General features: G+C 44.2%; 1 protein-coding gene across 1 annotated transcript in view; it reads left to right on the top strand.

Annotated features, from left to right (window-relative positions):
* Positions 1 to 21,513, top strand: part of MUC4 (mucin 4, cell surface associated) — a 44,759-nt gene that overhangs the window by 7,107 nt on the left and 16,139 nt on the right. Inside the window, exons 3-11 of the mRNA XM_077767724.1 lie at positions 9,833 to 10,144; positions 11,513 to 13,057; positions 13,399 to 13,530; positions 14,813 to 14,946; positions 15,854 to 16,018; positions 16,272 to 16,427; positions 17,641 to 17,771; positions 19,408 to 19,496; positions 21,247 to 21,427. Of these exons, the coding sequence (XP_077623850.1) occupies positions 9,833 to 10,144; positions 11,513 to 13,057; positions 13,399 to 13,530; positions 14,813 to 14,946; positions 15,854 to 16,018; positions 16,272 to 16,427; positions 17,641 to 17,771; positions 19,408 to 19,496; positions 21,247 to 21,427 (2,845 nt within the window). The remainder of the gene's footprint in view (positions 1 to 9,832; positions 10,145 to 11,512; positions 13,058 to 13,398; positions 13,531 to 14,812; positions 14,947 to 15,853; positions 16,019 to 16,271; positions 16,428 to 17,640; positions 17,772 to 19,407; positions 19,497 to 21,246; positions 21,428 to 21,513) is intronic.

The following is a 21,513-nucleotide window of genomic DNA, read 5'->3' as shown; positions in this document are numbered from 1 at the left end:
CCCTGTGGGAATGTTATCTTCCCCCAGCATCACCACTACAGCCACCACTCCTTCCCCTGAGTCAACAACACACCCATTGCCTCCTCATACCTGTCGAGTCACCAGAGGGCCACACGGGAGAAACAATGCCTATCAATACGATCAACCTCTGCCATCCCTGAAGCCCTGAGAGGACTCAGAGCAGTGCTAGACACCTCCATCAGACACAGGTTAATAACTGCCTTTCTGAGAGCTCTCTCACCACAGTGGTAACCAAGAAATCCATGGAGGGTTCCAGGACTCAGAGAAATGCCCCACCTCAGTGCCAGCTCTGGTGCTCTCACTGGCCCTTGAGGCAGACTCCTGCTCTGAGAGAGCTTCTTTTAAACTATCTGTTTTAGGCAATATACACATGTGTCTTCTGACAGTAGTTTTGTCACTCCAAGGGGTCAACAATCATCATAACTCACTCTGACATTCTCACGGAAAAGGAGACCCCAGGAAGATTGGCAGAAATAGCCTAGTATCATGTCATTTGCCCTTGAAAATGTGCCAAACTGTCCCCAGGGCTCAGACCACTCGGTTTGTGGCAGACCAAGAACTCAGGGCAGGTTACTCACCTTTTCTCTATCCCTCTACTTCATCTCTCCTGAGGAATGGTTAGAAGAGCCCAAACTATGGAAAGGCCATGCCCTCAATGACAGTCCCACAGCTGAACAATAGCTCACAATTTCCAAGCCTTGACTCTTACCTTTGAGCCCCTGGCCTGTCATTTACAAGGCATGCAATGTTAGGCAAGTCACTCAGTTTCTCCAAATCTCAGTTTCCTCATCTGTGAAATGGGAGCACTATTAACTAAGAGAAACTATAAAACACTATACAAATATGTGGTACTGACATTTATATTATTTATAGAGTCAAAATGTACCTAGTGAGAGCAGTACAAAAGAAATCCCTATCCCCAACTGTATGGATCAAGTAACCACAAGTCAGTTGACACTCAAGAATTCAAAAAGGAGACAATGTCTCCCACAGAGACACCTTGGTAATAGGTATTCCTTACAGAAACCACGCTGCAGTACAGTCAGGCCTATACACGAGACTACTGAACACTCTTCTGAGCCACAACCAGAGGAAGGTCAGCCAGAACTAAATGGCCTCCCTCTAAGGATACATGCTTCAGGACCCTAATTTCCTCATCACAGTTGTGAAAGGGCGACAGGAACAATTCCAGTCACCAGTCTCCGTGGCCCTGATAAGACAACCAGGATCCAAGCAACTGCCTTCCAAGGAGGGCAGTACCGGCATTTTCTAAAGAGATCCCTGCAAAGGAAGTAACTCTCCTTCATGGTTCTCATCGCTGAACGTCAAGCCAACAGGGGGTCAAGGCAGGCTGTGGAGCAATCGGGAGGAGCAGTTAGAGGCTGTGGCATTGGTCAGAGTAATGAAGATAATACCGCAAAGTGAACAAGAGACCATGTTGGGAGAAATAATTCGGAGGAGTAATAGTTGGTACCAAACTATGATGTTGGGGACAAGGAAGAGGAGGAATAAAAAATGACTCAGGTGTTTCTGTCCTGAGCATCTGGGGGACTGATGTTACAATTAACATAAGGAAGGAAGATAGAAGACACAGTTTGAGGGAAAGTTTGCCTTGGACATGTTGCATTTGACAGGCCAGGCAGGAAATCACTAGAAGGGTGACTCTGGATAAATGTGTGAAGTCAGGGTAGAATTACAGATTTGTAAGGTATATAAATAGATGTAGTCTCGACAGAAAGAAAGTATAGAAAGAAAGGCAAGGGCTGGAGATGACATGCAGGAACCTGACTTCATCTGGGGGCTGGGAGGAGAAGAGAAATGGCCCAGGGGGACAGAAAGAACAAGGAAGAGTGTTGGATGAGCAGAATTGTTTAGCTTCAAGGAGGGCAATCGGTGCAGATATTAAGGGGACATTGGCTGAGGAGAAGTTCGAGGTAGACGCTCAATAAATACTTGTTGACCAGATAAATGCATGGTGCCAGATTTCACAGAGGCTGACGAGGACTGAAAAAATTCGTTTTGGTGATTAGAAAGGAAGTTTTTAAAATAACTTTAGGAAACTGTTTTTGGTGAGGTGACTGAGGTGGAAGCAGAGTGTAAGGAGCAGATTGATGATTTAAAAAAAGAGGTGGAGAGTGTAGATCCGTCTTTCAGGATGCTAGTGGTGAAACAAAAGATAGGGATAAAGAGGACACAAGATGGACAAAGACTTATTTCATGTCAAGAGAGACCTAAATGTGTTTGCCAGCAGAAGAGAAGGGGACTCTCAGAGATGTGATGGGCCAAGCCACCTGAGGAGGGAGGTGGGGAGCAGAAAGGGCACTGGGTGTGTCTCTGTGTGTCTCTGTATGTTGTAGCCTTCTCATAGCTATTCAGCCTGTCTTCCCGGGTGAGACGAGGGGCCCGGTGAAGGCAGAGATGTTTTCTGGTGGAGAGGGTTCTGGGACAGAGGAGATCAAGTTAGATGGTCTTTTCGGTGAAACAGAAGATGGATTGTCATAGAGAAGGGAGGGGAGGGAAGGGGAGGGGAAGAGATGCAAAGGGAGGGGAAGGGAGAGGAGGGAAAACCTGTTTCTTTCAAATATCAATTCTTCCCACTCAAATCCCTAGCTCTCAGCTCTGCAAATATGTATGTATTTGGCCAGCATGAGAAAGACAAGCTTCAGCTGTCTAACAGCTCCTGTCTCTGACGGGAGCTGAAGAGCTGGACTTTATGCTGGCAAAAGATGAGGTCTGTTAATTCCAGCAAAACTTGAGCACCAAGAATAGGGCTGAAAATATTCTTGGGAACCATGCTTGATCAAGATCCCAAATTTCCGGTGTCTTAAAACTTCAGTAGGTGGTTTTAGCTTACAAAAAAATCTTAAGAGCAGATGCTATCATTTTCTTTTAAGGTCCTTAAAATGTGGTCCATAGATCACTGGTCTCAAATCACCCTGAGCATAGATTAAACACAGATTCCTGGACCCCACCCCATGCACAGGGAATCAGACTCTGGTTGTGGGCCCCAGAATACACTTCTACAGGGTCTCCCAGGGATTTGGATGCACCCTATCTTTTGAGAACCACTTTATTATTTTGTTAATGTTTTTTTTTATTTTTGAGAGTGCAAGCAGGGGAGGGGCAGAGAGAGAGGGACAGAGGATCTGATGTGGGCTCCACACTGACAGCAGAGACATCAATGTGGGACTTGAACTCACAAACTGTGAGATCATGACCTGAGCTGAAGTCGGTCTCTCAACAGACTGAACCACCCAGGCTCTCCTTGAGAACCACTTTCTTACCAAAAAGAGCTCTTCTATGGCTCTCTCCTCTACCAGGATTTCTTGTGCAAGAATAACCCACTCAAGTTTAGTAGATTGGGTTATTTGCAAACTGCCTTCCTAAATTGCTAATTTGTTAGAGGAGTGGCTTAAACTTTATTGTTTAAATGGTGGGGAAAGACAAACACAGCACTGTAGTTTTTATTTAACTAATGCTAATCTCTTCCTTCTAAAACAAGCCAAACAGGGGAAGCCTGGGTGGCTCAGTCGGTTAAGCAGTTAAGCGTCCAACTTTGGCTCAGGTCATGATCTCACAGTTGTGCGTTCAAGCCCGGTGTCGGGCTCTGTGCCGATAGCTCAGAGCCTGGAGCCTGCTTCAGTACCTGTCTCTCTCGCTCGCTCGCTCGCTCGCTCGCTCTCTGCCCCTCCGCCGCTTGCTCTCCGTCTCTGTCTCTCAAAATAAAATAAAGACATAAATAATAGGGGCGCCTGGGTGGCTTAGTCGGTTAAGCGTCCGACTTTCGCTTAGGTCATGATCTCACGGTTCGTGGGTTCGGGCCCTGCGTCGGGTGCGCTGACTGCCAGCTCAGAGCCTGGAGCCTATTTCGGTGTCTGTGTCTCCTTCTCTCTCTGGCCCTCCCCTGCTCACGCTGTCTCTCTCTCTCTCTCTCCTAGAAATAAAAATTAAAAAAAAANTCTCAGCATGAAGGGACTCACTTGCTTTCTTTCCTATTCACTGGAGCAGGAGATTCTAATCACTTCAACCCAGGACTGGAAAGTCTTTTAAACAGAGATTCAAAAGGAAGACATAGCCCACTTTGACAAGATGTAAAACTGGTGCTACCAAGTATAAGTTTTTTCCAAAGGGAGAGAGTATTGGGAAACAGGTATTGTCACATATACTGCTAATGGGCCTGTAATTTAGCGTGACTTCCCTGCCAAGAAATTTGGCAATATGTGTTAATGACACAAAAGTTTTTATAATAGCATTAACCGGGACACCTGGATGGTTCAGCCTGAAGCCTGTTTCAGATTCTGTATCTGCCTCTCTGATCCTCCCCTGCTCATGCTGTGTGTGTATGTCTCTCTCTCAGAAATAAATAAAACATAAAAAAAAATAAAGTGGATTTACCCAGTTGCCTATAATATCATCTCTACCTACATATGTGAGAGATGAGTTTATTTTTTAACTGCTGATTCAATTTAAAATAGTTTATATCAGGTTTCTATTTTTTCTCAGTTCATCTTATTTTCAATTTTTAAAATTGTGGTAACATACACCTACATAAAACTTACCATCTTAACCATTTTTAAGTGTACAATCTACGGACAATAAATATGTTCATAATGTGTTGCATTATCACCACCAAACATCTCCAGTACTCTTTTCATCTGTAAAACTGAAACTTATAACCATTAGATCATAACTCCTTAATTCACTTTTTCTCCTAGTTTCTGGGAGAAACCAGCAACCACTATTGTACTTTCTGTTTCTACGATTTTGACTAATCTAAGTGACTCATGTAAGTGGAGTTTGTATAATACTTATTGTGTGACTGACTTATTTCACTTAGCATAATGTCCTCAATATTCATTCATGTTGTAGCATATGTCAGAATTCTGTTCCTTTTTTTTTTAAAGTTTATTTGTTTTTGAGAAAGACAGAGACAGTATGAGTGGGGGAGGGCAGAGAGGCAGGAGAGAGAATCCCAAGTAGGCTCTGGGCTGTTGGCATGGAGCCTGATGTGGGGCTCAAATTCACAAAACCATGAGATCATGACCTGAGCTGAAACTGAGAGTTGAATGCTTAACCGACTGAGCCACCCAGATGCCCCAGAATTGTGTTCCTTTTTAAGGCTGGATAATACTCCATTGTATGTATGCACCACATTTTGCTTATCTATTCAATGGATACTTATCAAAGAATACTTGGCTTTCTTCTCTGTTTTAGCTATTATAAATAATGGTGCTATGAATATAAGTATACAAATACCTTTTTAAGTGTTTGACTTCATTGTTTTTCAAGGGGATATCCAGTTTTCCCCACACTGTTTAAAAGACTGCCCAACTGTCTTTTTCTCATTGAATGGTCTTGGCTTCCTTGTCAAAAATCATTTGACCATATATGCAAGGGTTTATTTCTGGGGTCTCTATTCTTTTCCACTGGTCTGTAAGCCTGTCTTTATGTCAGGACCAAAATGTTTTGATTACTGTAGTTTTGTAATAAACTTTGAAAATCAGAAGTGTGAGTCCTCCAGCTTTGGTCTTCTTTTTCAAGATTGCTTTGACTATTTAAGGTCCTTTGAGATTCCATATGAATTTTGGATAAATTTTTCTATTTTTGAAAAATGTATCATTGGGGTTTTGACAGAGATTGCATTGAATCTGTAAGTCACGTTGGGTAGTACTGACATCTTAACAATATTAAGCCTTCCGATTTATGAATATGGGATGTGTTTTCATTTATTTGTCTTCTTTAATTTTTTTCAGCAATATTTTCTAATTTTTATTGTACAAGTTTTTTTAGTTAACTCCTAAGTATTTTTTTCTTTTTGATGTAATTGTAAATGGAAATAATTTTTTTACATTTCCTCTTTGGATTGTTTATTACTAGTATGTAGAAACATAACTGATTTTTGTGTGTTGACTCTGTATCCTACTACTTTACTGAATTCACTTATTAGTTTTACAGTTTTTTGTGTGGAACCCTTAGAGTTTTGTACATATAGACTTTCGTACATGTATACATGTACATAGAGTTTTGTACATATCAATGCAAACAGAGATAATTTTATTTCTTCCTTTGTAATTTGGATGCCTTTTATTTCTCTTTTTTCTTCCTCTTCTTCTTCCTTTTACTCCTCCTCCACTTCCTCCGCCTCCTCCTCCCTTTCTCCTTCTTTTTCTTTTTCCCATAATTGATCTGGCTAGAATTTCCAGCACCTGTGTTGAATAGAAGTGGTGAAAGCAAGAATCCTTGCCTTGTTCCTGATCTTATGGAAATACCTTTCAATCTTTCACCATTGAGTATGATGTCCACTGTAGGATTTTCATATATGACTGGCCTTATATTGAGGTAGTTAGTTTCCTTCTACTCCTCATTTTGTTAAGTGGTTTTTATCATGAAAGAGTTGTTGAATTTTGTCAAATGCTTTTTCTACATCAGTTGAGATGATCATGTTGCTTTTTTTCCTTCCTTCTACTGATATGGTGTAATGCACTGATCAAGTTTTGTATGTTGAAATCATCCCTAAATTCCAGGAATAAATCTCATCTGGTCACGGTGTATAGTCCTTTTAACATGCTCCTGAATGAAGTTTGCTACTATTTTGTTGTGGACTTTTTTATCAATGTTCATAAGAAATACAGGTTATAACAGATAAGGTTTTTTCTCTTTCTTGTAGTATCCTAGATGGAGTAATGCTGGCCTAAAAAAATTGAGTTAGGGAGTGTTCCTTCCTCTTCAATTTGTTGGAACAGTTTGAAAAGGATTGGTGTTAGCTCTTCTTTAAATGTTTGGTAGACTTCACCAGGAGCCATCAGGTCCAGGGCTTTTCTGAGCTCAAAGATTTTTGATGCTGATTCGATCTCCTTACAAGTTATAGGTCTATTCAGATTTTTTATTTCTTTATGGTTTAGTCCTGACAGGTTTTGTGTTTCTAGAAACACATTGACCATTTCATCAAGCTTAACTAATTTGTTGGTGTATAGCTATTCACAACACTCACTTACAATCCTTCTATCTTTGTAGGATTGGCAGCAAAGTCCCCATTTTCATTTCTGGTGCCAGTGATTTGAGTCTTCCCTTTTTTAAATTTTAGTCCACCTAGCTACAAGTATATCAATTCTGCTGGGCATTTTTGTTTTTTGTTTTTTCAAAAAAATCAACTTTGGGTTTTATTGATTTTCTCTGCTTAATTCTCTATTTCATGTATCTCTGCTCTAATCTTTATTTCATTCCTTCTGCAAGCTTTGGGTTTAGTTTGTTCTTTTTTTTTTGTAGTTCTTTAAGTTGCAAACTTAAGTTCATTCCTAATGCTCTTCCTTTTTGTAATCTACTTTTCTTCTTTTCTTTTTCTTAATTCACCTGCCTAGAAGTTTGTCTCGTGTATCTTCAAAGAACCAACCTTTGGGTTTATTGACTCTACTTTCAATTGTTTCTGTTTCATTACGTTCTATTCTATTCTTAATTATATGCTTCATTCAGCTTTTCTTTTCTTTCTGATTTTTCTAGTTCACCTTTTCTCTGAGAGTTCTAGATTTCTGCAGAAAATATTCAATTTACCATGTCCTGATCTAAGATTGTGTGTCTACTTTTTTCATGGAGTCCTTAAATCTCAACACTCTAGATCTCAGAAATCTGCAGATCTCTCAAGAACACTGACTTAACATCTTAGATTTTTACCCTTTTACTCTTGAGTATTTTCCTTTCTTTCTTCTGATCTCAGCTCTGCATTCAGAAAATATTTTCTACACATTATCTGACATTCACAGGTTTTATAGTTAATGGCTTCTCTCTTGCCATATTGCTGGAAATGGAGTTGTATCCCTGTTACAAACAAACAAAAATATTTGCTTAAAAATTGGACTATGCTATTGTGAAACTTTTGCTGCTGATTGATTTTAACAGAGATGATACAGGCTCTGAAAATATATTAATTGCCAAGATTCTATAATAAATTTAGTAAGTTTGGCATGTGTATGGGCTTCTGTCTGGTGACTTAAAGCCAGATAATAGAGCAATGCTTATGAAAATGAAATAAGGTTAATAATAATTATGTAGGGAATGTTTTCTTATCTAAACCTTATCTGGATAAACCAAGCTTTTGAACTTTATTGAAGAGAGTTCAGGTATAGAATTGAAAGTCCTATAAGCAAACCTACTCATGATTCTGAATAAAGGTGGTCTCCTTTCAAAGTAAAAGCAACTTGGAGTGCCTGGGTGGCTCAAATCAGTTGAGCATCTAACTCTTGATTTTGGCTCAGGTCATGATTTCACAGTTTGTGAGATTAAGCTCTGCTTTGGGCTCTGTGATGACAGTGTGGAGCCTGCTTGGGATTCTCTCTCTCCCTCTCTCTGCCTCTCTCAAAATAAATAAACTTAAAAAAATAAGGTTGAAGCAGACTCATCTTGGGGTTAATGGGGAACCAAGGACCTCCTAGCTCAGCTCTCCAGCTCAATCCATGCCAGTTTGTCCACACCAGCTTAGAAACGTGTCATGTGTCATTCATTACTATTAACAAAGCATAGAAGGTGACACGTGAGTCACTTATATTTCAGTAAATTAGAGCTGACTCATAATCATTCTCACTAACCTGAAAGTCTAAATTACTTTCATAAGAAGAGAAAGTGATGGAATTATAGTCAACTTTAGGAACTACACTCAAACCTTATTCGCTGGGAGCTTGTGTCTCCATGAACTTCATCTATTGATTCACAACCTTCCTCGGAGGTTCCTAGATATAATCTGAAATTTGCCCCTGTACTCAAAGAGCAGGGAAAGACCCAAGAAAAGGACAGGTCATTCCAGCTTGGTAGGTGGCAGTTTTCATAATAGCAAAGGGAATTTGCATTCAGGCTTGGGCAGCAGCAAGATGAATAAATCCCTGCACCTGCCCACCAAATCCTAAAAGTTTATGAAGAGGCCATATCTGAGCTCAGTCACATTTACCATGCAGGTGCTTTTGATACCACATCATTATATCAAGGCTATGTCCTTGCAGCAGCCTCCAGGAGTGGAAAAAGCAAGTAGAACCCATGTTCCAAGGACAAGGGAAGGGGCGAGAAGCCTACAGGTGCCCAGGCCCAGCTCATAGAGCAATGGAGGTGCAACACAACCCACATCTTTTTGACTATGTTCACCAGCATCATCCCTCCAACTAGTTATGAGCACTGAGGTTAAAAAAAGTTTGAAAACAGGGAACTAATAAAAACCACAAAGGATAACTATCTAAAAAAAAAAAAAAACCAAAAAACTACTGAATGTTTCTTAAGTTCTTCTTTTGATTAAAAGAATCAAGTTTTTTAAAATAAAATTCAGAAGGATGATCTGCTATACTGGTTGACTGAGGATTGTCTTGCACTACTGGGAGTGCAGTCAAATATTTTAAACAAACAGATTGATATGTAAATATTCTGCCTGGCAAGAAAATTGAAAAAAAAAAATAGACATGATTAATTAAATTACCATCATGTTATGACATGACCAGGGAAGGAGGATGTACTCTTACTATTTAGGTATCTGCTGGCCTGGAACAAATGTTAAAAATTAGGAGGAAAAGTAGACATTTAAGTGGCTTTGAAAAAAACATTGTAATTCAGTCAGCTCAATAGCCTGTGTGAGAAGTACACTAGAGGTACAATCAACAGCATGCTAATTTGGCATTTCTACTCCAACCTAGCATCTTTTATGCAAAGTCAGACTACAACACCTCAAACCAGAACNTAAGTGGACACACCCTGACAGAGAGCATCTCACAGGAGACATCCACCTCTGGGGAAGCAAGGACTTTGTCTTATTCCAGTGTCAGCCATAAACCTTCCACAGTGTCAGAAATGCCCACATCAACAACCCCCACCGATGACACCCCAGCCTCTTCCCATGCAAGCAACACACTACCCATGACATCTGAGGTCTCCTCACCACCAATTTCAAGAGTCACCACTGTAAGAAAATCAGAACACACAACACACCCTGAACCTGGAAGTTTTACTCCCATCATCTCAACAGTCTCCATGACAACTGGACTAGAGGAACACTCTACGGCACCCTCTTCCATCACTTCTACTCCAGAGACAACAGCATCTTCTCAAAGCCACAGGACTCAGGCCATGGACACCACCAGAGAATCTCAAACCGGTACTATCTCAGCCTTGATCACTTCAACTCCTTCGTCTTCCTTAAGTGGACATACCTTTACAGAGATCATCTCACAGGAGATATCCACCTCTGGGAAAGCAAGCACTTTATCCCCTTCCAAGATCAGCATTGCACCTCTAACAACATCAGTTTCATTGACAGTACCAATCTCAACAGATACCACTATAGGGAATGCAAAGGACACATCAATTCCTGTTACTAAAACTATTATTCCAGCCACTTCAACAGTATCCATGAAAACTGATCTAGAGGTACAATCAACAGTAGCCCCTTCCAGCACATCTACTCCAGAAACATCAGCATCTACTCAGAAATACCTGACTCCAGGCACAGAGACCACCAGAAAATCTGAAAACAGCAAAATTACAGCAATAACCACATCAGCACTTTCATCTTTACCCAGTGGACATACTCTGTCAAGGAGAATTCCTCTGGCAACATCTTCTTCAAGTGAAATAATTGCTTCATCTACTTCTAGTGACAGTAAAACACCTTTGATAGCATCAGAGATGTTGACAGCATCAACCTCAATACACACCACTGTAAAAAACACAGGAGACACATCACTACCTATAACTAGTAGTTTTCCTCCATTTATTTCTAATGTTTCTACAACATGGCAGTCAGAAATACAATCAACACCATGGTCTACCAGTATTCCAGCTCCAAAAACATCTACAATTTCCCATACCCACCCACATGAAGACACAGAGACAGCAAGATGGCCTCATTCCAGCAGTTCAATCTCATTCATTCCAGGTAAAACAACATCCACTTCCTCATCCTTCAGTGATAGCAGTCACACAACTCAGTCACAAAAAGAACTGTTTTCAACACCAATGGCTTCCACTGTATTGGTTACAGAAAGCCCATCTTCTTCAATAACTAGCAATATTTCTTGGGTTACCTCTAGAGTCTCAACAATGGATGAAGAAGGAGTGCCAACCACACACCCTTATCTGAGCACATCGCCTCAGGAAACAACAGTGGCAATTTCCAAGACTCGCTGGACACAAGGCACAGGGACCACTGGAGATACTCATGTCAGCAGAAGCTCCAATGTAACACAAACCATCAAAACAGTTACACCTGCATCATCTTCATCCTTACTAGATGAACACACATCCCAACAAACTGTAACAGTAGACCCAGCAAGGCAGTCAACACCACTCTCTACAAGCACCTCTTCTCAAGAATTATCAGTTGTTTCCCAGATAGGTCATACTCAAGGTCCACAAACCACTCAAGAATCCCAAACCACAAGTTTAATCTTCTCTATGACAGACACAATCAAGACAATCACATCTTCAACTTCTTCTTTCAAATCAAGTGGACCTTTGCCCTCAGAAAGTGTTCCTCAGGATACATCCACCACAGGTGAAGTGACAACCTTCACAACAGCACCCTCCAGGGACAGACACACAACTCAGGCCACTGCCACTACCCCAGAACTGTGGACATCACCGAGCAGTCCTGACACCACCCTGGGAACCTCAGGAGGCACATCACTTCCCATAAAAAGCACCACTTTTCAGAGCTCTGTAGTTTCAACACCACTAGGCCCAAGAGGACAATCAACATCCCCTGCTTCTAGTGCCTCACTTGACACATCAGCCATTTCCCAAATCCACCAGACACAAAGCACAGTGACCACTGGAGAACCACACACCAAGACACCAGCCTCCTTGGTGACAGATACCACTTTATTGGTAGACACCATCTTGGTAGGCACAGCTACAACTTCTTCATCCACAGCAAGCAGCCAAACAACTTTAGGAAGTTCTTCTCCAGGAACATCCACCTCAGATATGATCAAGAGTTTCTCACCAACTTTCTCCAGGGAAAACCACATACCTGAATCAAAAACTGACTTGTTATCCACTGCAGCAAGTCATGACACTACTTTAGGAACCATGGGATTGGTATCCATTATTGTCCCCAGCACCTCTCAAGAAACATCAGCTGTTTCCCAGAAGGCTCAGACTCAAATTATAGGAAGCACCAGAGCATCTGAAGCCATAACCTCAGTCTCCCAGGTGACTGACACCTTCTCAACAGTTACATCTTCACCTCCTTCATCTACATCAAATATGCACAGATCACCAAAAACCACTGCCCACACTCTGTCACCTTCAGGCACCAGCACAACACTTATCTCCAGCCCAGTCAAGGACGGCCACAGAACCCAAACGGCAATGCCAACTTTGTCATCTGGGGCAACTGAAGGGCCAACTACAGTTTTCTCTACCACCCTCAGTGATGTAGCCTCTCATTCTTCTACAGTTTTGGTTACAAGTGAAGTTCAGACAACATCCCTAAGCTCAGCCATCCATAAAAACATGACTGCAGTGACCATTCCCTCCATGGGTTCTGTCAGTAACTCCATGACAAATACAATGCAAGTCCCAACTTCCTCAGTGGGCAAGTCAAGCACACCCATCTCTGAGCAACCTGCAACTGTTCAAACAGTAGCCTCTACTACTAACCCTACTACAAGGCCAATGTATATGAGTTCTAAGAGTAATCACAACAGTGTTGCTGGATCCACATCGACTTTGTCATTTCAACCTACAACATACTCTTCAATCAAGACCACTCCTGATACTTCTTCAGCATCTAAGTATTCGAAGAGTCCATTCCCTACTCTACGGCCATCCACAGACTATGCTTCCTCTGACTCTACTTCCTCTGGTAATATGGGCACAGCTCAGACCACATCAAGTTTCTCTACTTCAACTAGTGATTCCTCATTCTCTCCATCAGCCTCTAGCCTTGCAGTCACCTGGAGCTCCACCACTCTATTCACAGGACACTCTGCTCCTCTATCTGTTACCAGCACTTTCCCACTCTCCACTGCATCCTCAGGCCCCACTGTGAAGACTCAGACACCAGGTAGGTGGGGATTCCAACATCTCCGTCTCTTACAGTGGCCCCATTGGCTCAATTCAGCCTGGAGGAGTGCTTGAGAGAGGATGGTGAGTTGGCACTACCAGGCAAGTGTTGAGGGCAGGTCCAAAAGAGGAGGAAGTGAATGGGGATGTGGTGAGCGATAGGTTCGCAATTCCCTCTGCCCCAGCAGACAATTGCTGATGTGCACAGTGATTTGGTTGTGACCAAAAGACAGGCGAGAGACTTTCTAGTTGTCTCTTACAGCTCCTGAAGTCTGTGAGTCTTTGATTCTGCTACTTTCCAACTGTAAGACCCACTCCAGTTTTCTCTCCCTGCACACCCAGGAAAAATCACAACCTCACTGAGGACAGGCAGCCAGAGAAGCACAACATCCCAGACCCTTACAACGTCCACTCTCAGCACATCCACAAGCACACACTCAACTGCTGCCCCAGCTCCTATCAAGCCTGAGAAAGGTAAGTGATTCTGTAGACCTGGGGCCCCTCTACCTTAGGTTGGAGAAGATTGACTAGATGTGGATGCTGTAGTTGTAGCAGCTTGATTGTATCTACCAGTGAGGACCCTTGTGGGTAGCTGGGGGAGCCAGTTTTGTGGATACCTCTACTGCCTCATCTGGGCCATGGGAAGTCCAGCTGTTCCCCATCTCCACTTTAGAAGGGTGATGTAACTGAATATTCAGACTCAGCGTGCTTGTTCATGGGCTACCCTCTCAGGTTGTAAGCTTTCACAGGGGACAATGAGACAGCATCGGAGCTGGGTGCTGAGGGCTTGCTTTGGACATAGCACTAGGCTAGGAGGTTGAGATAGAGAAATGATTAAGGTGCTGTTCAGTAAGAGACAGATCTACTGCCTGGGTAGGTACAATTAGAGGAATAAGTGCAGGGTATTAGAAACACAATGGAAGGCCTCTGGAGGGCACTGGGGTGTGCCCATGGTAAAGAGGAGGCTCCTGGAAAGAATGAATAGGAGTTGGGGAAGGGGAAGCATTCCAAGCAGGCAGGAGGCTTAAAGAGCTGGAATAAAGGTGTAGACGTGAAAAGTAGTCCCCGTGTTACATAGGGAGGAGATTCCCCAAAGCACTTAGGGGTGCTGGAAGCAAGGTGAAGTGTTGAAAAATGAGGCTGCCATGTGAGGGGCCAGGGAAGACACGGCTAGAGTTGTATTTATGAATGATGCTATGGTGGTTGGGATGTTGGATGAACTTGCAGGAGGCCAGGAGAACTATATACACACTGTTGTGGTATTCCAAGCAAACCAGGAGAGGACTGCTAGGAAAGAAAGGAGGAGAGCCATTGGAGAAATATTTAGGATAAAGTTTTTCAAACTAGAGCCCAAGTACTTCTAAGGGGTCTGAGGACAAATTCTGGGAGGTCTTTCAGGTTATCTATAGAAATACCATCTTGGGAAACAAGTCTCATTCTATGAAATGGTATCTCAAGTATTCATCTTCATACCATTGGAGGAGTTTTGTCTTTTAATCCTTGAAAGAATTATGAGAACCATAACAGATGCAGAATAATTTGTTGGTATTCTGACAGCAGGACCTATTTGGAAACAAGTGGGAATACCCACTGAAGGGGTAAAATGAAGAGATGGATTAAATGCAAGTTGAGAGGGGGAGAGAGGAGTCCTTGATGGCTCCTAGTTGGGTGGAGGAGCAGCTTGGGGAAGCTCTCTGTCAGCCGTAAAGAAGTCAGGGCCCATGAGAACTTTCTGCTCTTCTTTGTACTGGTCCAGGTGTTTCCCTCTTTCCCTACGGGCCAAGTGTTGGAGATCAAGAGTTTGTCGAGAGAACTGTGGACTTCACTTCACCGCTCTTCAGACCCCAGATTGGCTTTCCTTTTGGCTCCTCTCTTCGGGATTACCTCTACGTGAGTCTGCAGCTGCAGCCCAAAGGGCAGGGCATGTGACCTGCTTTTCTCTTTAAGGCTAAGAGATGGCCTTGTGACAATGACCGTGGTGGAAAGGAAGGGCGAATGCAACAGCCAACACCTGCTAGGCACCTACTGTGTCCCTGCCACTGGCTCAGTTTGCATTTACATTCTTTAATGTCACAGTGCCAGCTGAGGAAGACTGGGGGCTAAGCAATGCCCCCCTACCCTCATTAACAAAAGTGTCTTTACCTCAGTATAGAGATCTTGGAGTCTAATAATCTCTCCACTATTTTCAGGGGATCTTTTTATGAGTAGGAAGCTCTACTTGGGAAACAACCTTCTGTTGCTGTTTAGATTTTCTATAATTATTTCCTAGTTCTTCAGTCCAAGTTCCCCATGTCTCCTGGCAAAGAGTTGGAATGGCAGTCATGGCCCCTGGAGCTCTCAGTGGTGGGGGTGGGGAGCTGAGGCAGGACATGCTAAGATAGGGCAACAAGGTGTGGGAGTGAGGGTAGCAATCCTCTTACTCCTCCTGATGTGAATGGAGCTTCAGGATGGGGCTGAGGAGAGTCACCCAGAGGGCTCTACTCTGTGATGGACCCATGTATAGGTATTTATATCTATGCATGGGGTCAGCCACTGAAGCAGAGCAAAACCTACCATGTCAGAAAAGACTTAGAACAGAGAAGTTTCCTGCAGGTTATGAGCATTTGAATGAGAACTATGTAAAGTGGGCTCTCCCATCAGGCAGGGAGATGAATGTTTGACCTTGCAGAGATTGTTGACATCTCTAAAGTTCTATCTAGAACTTGGGGGTCACAGCTCCGAGGAGCTGGCCCGAAGCTGGGACATTTCCTTCCTACCTCCCTCCTTGAACACTAATCAGAAGAAACTTTGTGCCCAGTTCACAGATAATGGCCAGATCATATTTCCAGAGTCGGAGTACCAGATTTTCTCCTACCCCAATCCTCCCCTTAGAGGCTTCACAGGCTGGGATCCTGTGGCCCTGGTGGCTCCATTCTGGGATGATGCTGATTTTTCCAGCAGCCTTGGAACCATATTCTACCAGGTAAGCCTTTCAAACTCCAGCACTCAGGATCCCCCAGGAGCCAGCAAGGAGAGACAAAGGGCTATATTGAGGCTGTGCAAGTATTACTGCTGTCAGAGCCTGGGCTCAGTGTGGGTAGGGAGTGATACTTAAATATGAGGGTGGAGAGGAAACAGAAGGACTGTTACACAGACTCAGGAATACCCTATCGCAACCATGAGTAGACATGAAGTTTGGACCCTCATTCCTTGTCTTTTCTGCCTTCCTTTCCTAGGAATATGAGACACTCTATAATGAGCACAACCTGCTAGTCTGGCAGGTGGAGTCTTGGATTAAAAAGTTCACACAGACCCGGAACTACAAAGCCAGGTGGACCCTAAAGGTCACGTGGGTCAAGGCCCCCGCCTATCCTGCCCAGTGGACCTTTGGCGTGAGTGGACCAATGGATAGCTCCCTGTGTACCATTTGGAAGCCAGATATCCCAGAATCCTAGGCAGGGGCCGCTTTTCTAACATCCTCTCTGACTCAAGGACAGATTGTTGATTACAGCACCGCTCGCCCTCAGCCTGTTTGCTGAGCACTCACCTAATATTTATTTGATTGAAACATGGGAAATGGAATTTTTGCTGGTTATTGGCAGTTATATATGGCTCAACCTGATTGTTATCCACATTTTATTTTATTTTATTTTATTTTATTTTTTTAAATGTTTTTATTTATTTTTAGGAGAGAGAGAGACAGCGTGAGCAGGGGAGGGTCAGAGAGAGAGGGAGTCACAGACTGAAACAGGCTCCAGGCTCTGAACTGGCAGTCAGCACAGAGCCCGACGCGGGGCTCGAACCCACGAACCGTGAGATCATGACCCAAGCGAAAGTCGGATGCTTAACCGACTAAGCCACCTAGGCGCCCCTGTTATCCACATTTTAGAGATGAGGAAGATGACGGTTAGAGAGATTAAGCAACCTGTTCAAGGTCACCCAGTTAACAAATGATGAAACCAGGCTTGGAACTGAGGTTTTTTTGCACTTCCAACTCTGGTTTTCAGCTGCAAAGCCATCCTATGGAAATGGTCGCAACACACAGTGTCCTTGGTCTTCCCTCTGGGACTCAGCTCTTATAGTCCTTGTGTGTGATCTAAAGTCACTTATTTCTTCATTAGGTCAAAAAATTCATTAGTTACGTACTTTGTACAAGCACAATGCTTGGCATCTGCCTTCAGAGAACCTCCAGTCTCATCTGCTGTGGTCCATCTACAATATTTAGGTTAAGGGACCATTTGGACAATGTCCTTGAAAATATCCCAGCAGAAGCTAAATAGGCCTGTCTCAGCTCTCTGGGGTCATGGTCACTCTTTCTGAGCCCGGAGGCGTTCTCACACAAACTCTCTTCTAACTGGATCCTAAACCAGAGCGCTTTATCGCCCCTCCCTGGACAGAAGCCACAAAGCAGGCAAATCCACCATGGAAGGGGCTTTGATGCCCAGCGTGAAAGCTGCCCTACACAATCCCTAACTTGCTCTGCGTAGGCCAGGAAAAGATGATGTGGACATCTGGGCAGGGGTGTGGGAAGTGAGATGGGACATCAGGGAAGAGACTCCAGATCTCTCACAGGCATCCTTATGTTTGTCTCCAACCAACCTCCAGACCAACACCTACCAGGCCATCCTCTCCACGGATGGGAGCAGGTCCTATGCCTTGTTTCTCTACCAAAGTGGTGGTATGCAGTGGGATGTGACCCAGCGCCCAGGCAACCTGGTCCTCATGGGCTTCTCCAGGTAGGACAGGGATGGATGGTCAGCACTGAGCAGACAATAGGAAGTGGTGCAGGGCAGGGATTTTGATGTGCACCCACCCCTGTCCCCCAGGACAGGCATGAAGCCTCCTTGCTGTTGCTTCTGACTCACACCTATTCCTCCTCCTGCTTCTTGCTGTTTCAAATTAAAAGATAGATACCCACTCACCCGGCCATTCTCTTTCCCATCCCAGTCCCCATGCATTGTAATAATTCCCAGAGCTTTGACTTCTCTGATTTCTACGGACATTAGTCAACCTCTCTTGACTTCTCAAATATTACAGTGGTAACAGCCAAAATTCATTACGCTAACTCATTACTATGCATTATTTCATTTGATTATCACAACAACCCCATGAGAGAGATATGCTTTGTTACCCATTCTGCAAATAAGAAAACTGAGGTAAAAATCTATCAGTAATTGTCCAAGTCACAGAGCTGGGAAGTAGCAAAGCAGGAACTGGACCCCAGACATCTGAGGCTGAAATCTGCCTTCTTGACTTGCAGTGGGCTGAGAATTAGCCCCTCAACCAGAGGCACCAACAGCTTGTGAGGGGTCAGTGGGAAAGACAGAGAGTGAAGGCATGGGGCTGTCGATGGGGCTGTGGATTCCTCTGTATGAAGGTGACTCAGTCTCTGGCAACAGTTCTCAACCACAGTATTTCCAGATGCTGGTGTGTGCAATCAACTGTGAAGGTCACATGTAATTTGTTACTGGTAATTGCTGCAAATTCTCTGAGATCATGTTCAGGGTTGTCCCTATAATTACACTGCTTTCACTTGGTTTCTGATGTGCTGTAAAAGAGAAAAGAGTGGAATTATCCAAGTAGCTAGGGATTTCACACCCTCCTGAGTAGCCCGTGGAAGGTGTCACACCTGGTGCCTCACCTAAGCTGTGTCAGAGAGGAGGAAACACAAAGAGTCACCGCTCTGAGGCATGCACTCAGAGTGAGGCTACAAACTCCTCTCTAGGATTTCCTTTTTCCTGGAGCAGTGCCATGAACCTCAACACCGAGGGTGGTGCACCCATTGCATCAGGTCCTCACTCATTTCTGAAGGATCTACAACTGTTACAGCACTTAATCCTCACAATATTGTGAGGTGGATGCTACTGTTGCCTCTTTTCCACCAATGTAAAACCTATGAATCCAAGAGGTTAAGTAACTTGCTCATGACTACCATGCTACTAAGTGCTGGAATCAGGCATTGAATCCATGCCTGTTTAAATGCAGAGACTGGCTCTTAGCCCTCACCACATACTGTCCCTACACAGCCCTCTGTCCCATCCCCAGTTGAAGGAAAACTGATCAGAAGGAGGCCTGAACTCTGTCACACCCCTTTCTCATAACCAGCTTCTTGTAGTTAGTGATGAGATGTAGAATAAATTAGGGTCGTCCCACCCTTCGCCCCCATCTCTGCCCTCTCCTGCCTACTGCTGGGAGTCAGTGATGCTGGCTGGCTGGTGAACTGACTTCATAACTCACTGACAAGCTGATACCTAATGATTAGCTAGACCCAGTGACTGTCTTTCCAACTGGCTGCATGAATCTATAACCTGCCGACTGAGAGGAAAGACCCTGTGAGTGACAGAGGCCTGCAATTCTTTCCTTTGTCTGCAGTGGCGATGGGTATTTTGAAAACAGCCCACTGACATTCCAGCCAGCATGGGAGAAGTATCATCCAGACCAATTCCTGGATTCTAACTCAGGTAAAAGCACCACCTCTCCACACATGAGCTGGACTCAAGTCCTTCTGTCCTCAACTCCATGTGTCATGACAGTCCTAGAGAGGCAGCTCTGTAGCATTTCTACCATCCTAAAGGGTGTCCCCAGCACCATCTGACCCCCAAATGTAATCGGGACTTGGCACTACCCAAGGCACAGCTGGTACCTTCTGTGCCCTAATGTAGTACAGTCTCAACTGGGGTTATGTCTTCTCCCTGGGATGAGCCAAACCCAGGTCTCTCAGGGGGGCCCAGAGTCTGGGAGTGAGGACAGGGGCATGGTGGGAGGTGGGGATATGAATGGGCAGTGAGGACAATTCTCCAAGTGTCCTGTCCCAGATCTGGAATGAGAATCCAGATGAGATCCCTTAAGGAAATCTACCAAGAGGAGTTCCAGAGGTCTGACATTCTTTCACTTATCATTTATTGAGCACCCACTGTGTGCTGGACTCTGTGATAAGAGCCAGGAATATGGAGGGGAAAAAAAAAGGAAAAGGATTGACTATTTGCTCTCAAATAGCTCTCACTCTAGTAAGGTCAGTACTTCAGTATCAGGAGTCCCCATGGAACATGATTCGATATACTGTCCATAGGCCCCAAAGGGAAAGAAATTATAGTTTCCAAAATGTGAGTAAAATGAAGGACATTTTAGCATTAGAAATCAGCTGTGTAGATTGTGAAGTATAAATCTACTTCCATTGTTCTGTGACAAGAACTTGTGGTAAACAGAAGCTAAATCAAGTCATGGTGCCATCTTGTGGAGAGAACTGCCCTGTCAGATTCGGTTTCTCCTATCAAGATGCATCCCCTTGTGACTTCGTGCTTGTGTGTGTGTGTGTGTGTGTGTGTGTGTGTGTGTGTTGGGGGGAGTATCTAATTTGTTTCCCATGATATCAGGCCATTGTGGAGAAGATACATGAACAGAAAATCATAAACAATAATTATTTTCTTCAAAACCTTAACAAATTGTAGTTATCTTGATAATTTCTTCTTTTATGTGGGAACAGGGTCAAAATCTAATCAATTATGTCCTGTTTGTGTCTTATTGAATCCTGGAGCCCCCTTCTCACTCATGGATATTGGGGTGGACAGTATGTAACTTACAGTTAAAGAGCAATTTAAATTCAGCCCCCTGTCAAGGTTTCTTCTCCCAGCTACTTCTCCCTTGTCAGGATGGCATCTGGACACAGCGGAAGCTTCCTCAGCCTCATGGTGCTGGAGTAAGCTCCTGCTCTGCGTGTCAGCTTCTCCATGGCTCCTCAGCTGCCTTCTGGATATTGGCCTCTGTCTTGGCTACTTTGGCCACTGACATGTCTGCGCTGGGGGAGAGGGAGGGTCAGGGGAAGCCAGGTGTCTGAGCTGGTGGCCGGTGGCGTCACTTAGTGAGGTAGAGGATGCCTGAAGAGGAACTGGTCTAGGGAGATTGGAAGGTGCTGGAGCTTAGAGTGGCAGATGGGAGGGTGGAGGATTCGGTGGACTGAAGATCAGGGCTAGGGTCTGGCTCTGAGTGGGTGCAGGCAAGGCCTCCCTGCCCAGCACTTGTCCTAGGGTTTCTCCCCTAAGAGTCAAGCTTTAATGGCTTTTGGAGGTCACATTGAAAGGGGCCAATATGAACTGGGTCCCGTCCCTGGAAGAGCCATCCAGAGTAGGGGAGGGGCAGGGTGTGGTTATGAACTGGGCTGCTAAAGCAGAGCTTGTGGCCCTGGGGTAACCCCTTCTTCCTGTGCTTCTCTAGGCCTCCGGGGCCTGCAGGTCTATAGGCTACACAGGGGAGAAAGGCCCAACTACCGTCTCAGGTGCCTGCAGTGGTTGAATAGACAGCCTCAGTGGCCCCGATGGGGCTGGAACCAGATGTTCTGCCCTTGCTCCTGGCAGCAGGGACTGTGGGACTTACGATTCCAGCCCATCAACATAGGTAACACCTCCTTCTCTTCTCTTGGGGGCACCCCCACTGTCCCCCATAAGCCCAACCACCAACCTTCTGGTCACACCCGAACTGTTC

Source organism: Crocuta crocuta, unplaced genomic scaffold (assembly GCF_008692635.1).
Source record: "Crocuta crocuta isolate KB4526 unplaced genomic scaffold, BGI_CrCroc_1.0 scaffold45, whole genome shotgun sequence".
NCBI classification, from domain to species: Eukaryota; Metazoa; Chordata; class Mammalia; order Carnivora; family Hyaenidae; genus Crocuta; species Crocuta crocuta.
This window is presented reverse-complemented; position numbering and strand designations above follow the sequence as displayed.